This window comes from Tupaia chinensis, unplaced genomic scaffold (assembly GCF_000334495.1).
Source record: "Tupaia chinensis unplaced genomic scaffold, TupChi_1.0 Scaffold000252_1, whole genome shotgun sequence".
In the NCBI taxonomy this organism is placed as follows: Eukaryota; Metazoa; Chordata; class Mammalia; order Scandentia; family Tupaiidae; genus Tupaia; species Tupaia belangeri.
Window position 1 is genome coordinate 7,310,078 of NW_006159732.1, and position 1,063 is coordinate 7,311,140.

Below are 1,063 nucleotides of genomic sequence, written 5' to 3' on the forward strand. Positions count from 1 at the left end.
TAAATACGTGTTTATGATTTTTATAATATATATGTCTGTGGGTTGCATCTAACTCCTGTGTGTGTGTGCAATAATGCTTTTCCCTCTGCTGAGGCTTACTTCTCCAGCCTATTGTTTGAGACAACAGATATAAGTTGCGATGGGAGAGGAGCGTCGGATTTGGTGTGTATCCCCCATTTCCAATTATAGATGGATCATTACAGACAGCGGAGTCCTGAGAAGCCAGACATCTGCTCCTCACATGAATGCACTCACCTCCTAGAGACCAGGCTGCCATCATGCTCTGGAAGCTAGTGGAGAATGTCAAGTACGAGGATATCTATGAGGTGAGCCGACACCCCCAGATGCATCTTAGAGGTTTGCAGATAGAGAATTGGAGCTTCTCGACACCCCAACCGATATATAATTTTAAGCTATTTACTTGTAGATTTCTGGTCGGTTTTCTCAGCGTTCTTTAACTTTAGAAAAGCTGGCTTGGGGAGACTTTGCGATTCTGAAAAAGGACTTGGAAGGTTCAGATCTGGCAATTTGAGACGATTTTTGTTTTATTTTCTTTTTCTTTCTCTCTTCCTCGGCCCCCCCCCACCACCACCACCACCTTAGGCTCGGATGGGGAATGTGGGCACCGTCAGAGAAAATAGAGATTCTGATAAGGGCAGGGGTTCTCCTCGTTTTGAGTGTGGGAGAGAACAGGCTTTTCAAGGCTCATTCGTAACAGACTCGGGCTTTTAATTTTTATTTTCAATAAAATTTCTGAGCTCGGTAACAAACGGATCAAAAGAGGGGATAGAAAATTGGGAGAGAGAGGTAAATAGACGGATGGAAACACGGATGGACAGGACACGCTCCTAAAAGCCGGAGCAATGTATTATTTTTCTGTTTTCTTGTATTTTGTTTCTTTGAGAGTCAGTATCCAAACAGAAATCGCATCCGCCCGGTGTTTGGGCATCTTTAATGGCATTTTCTGCCCCCGTTCAGTGCGCACGGCTCTCTAGGACTGTGAAACTCTTCTGGGGCTGGACAAGTTGAGTCCAGCCCGGCGGGTGCCTGCGGCTCGGCGGGG

General features: G+C 45.9%; 1 protein-coding gene across 2 annotated transcripts in view; it reads left to right on the forward strand.

Annotated features, from left to right (window-relative positions):
- The first annotated feature begins 202 nt into the window (after positions 1–202).
- Positions 203–1,063, forward strand: part of TFAP2B (transcription factor AP-2 beta) — a 28,897-nt gene continuing 28,036 nt past the window's right edge. For both annotated transcript variants that reach the window (XM_014588025.1, XM_014588026.1), the window contains exon 1: positions 203–326. In XM_014588025.1, coding sequence (XP_014443511.1) covers positions 246–326 — 81 coding nt within the window. In that variant the 5' untranslated portion in view covers positions 203–245. The remainder of the gene's footprint in view (positions 327–1,063) is intronic.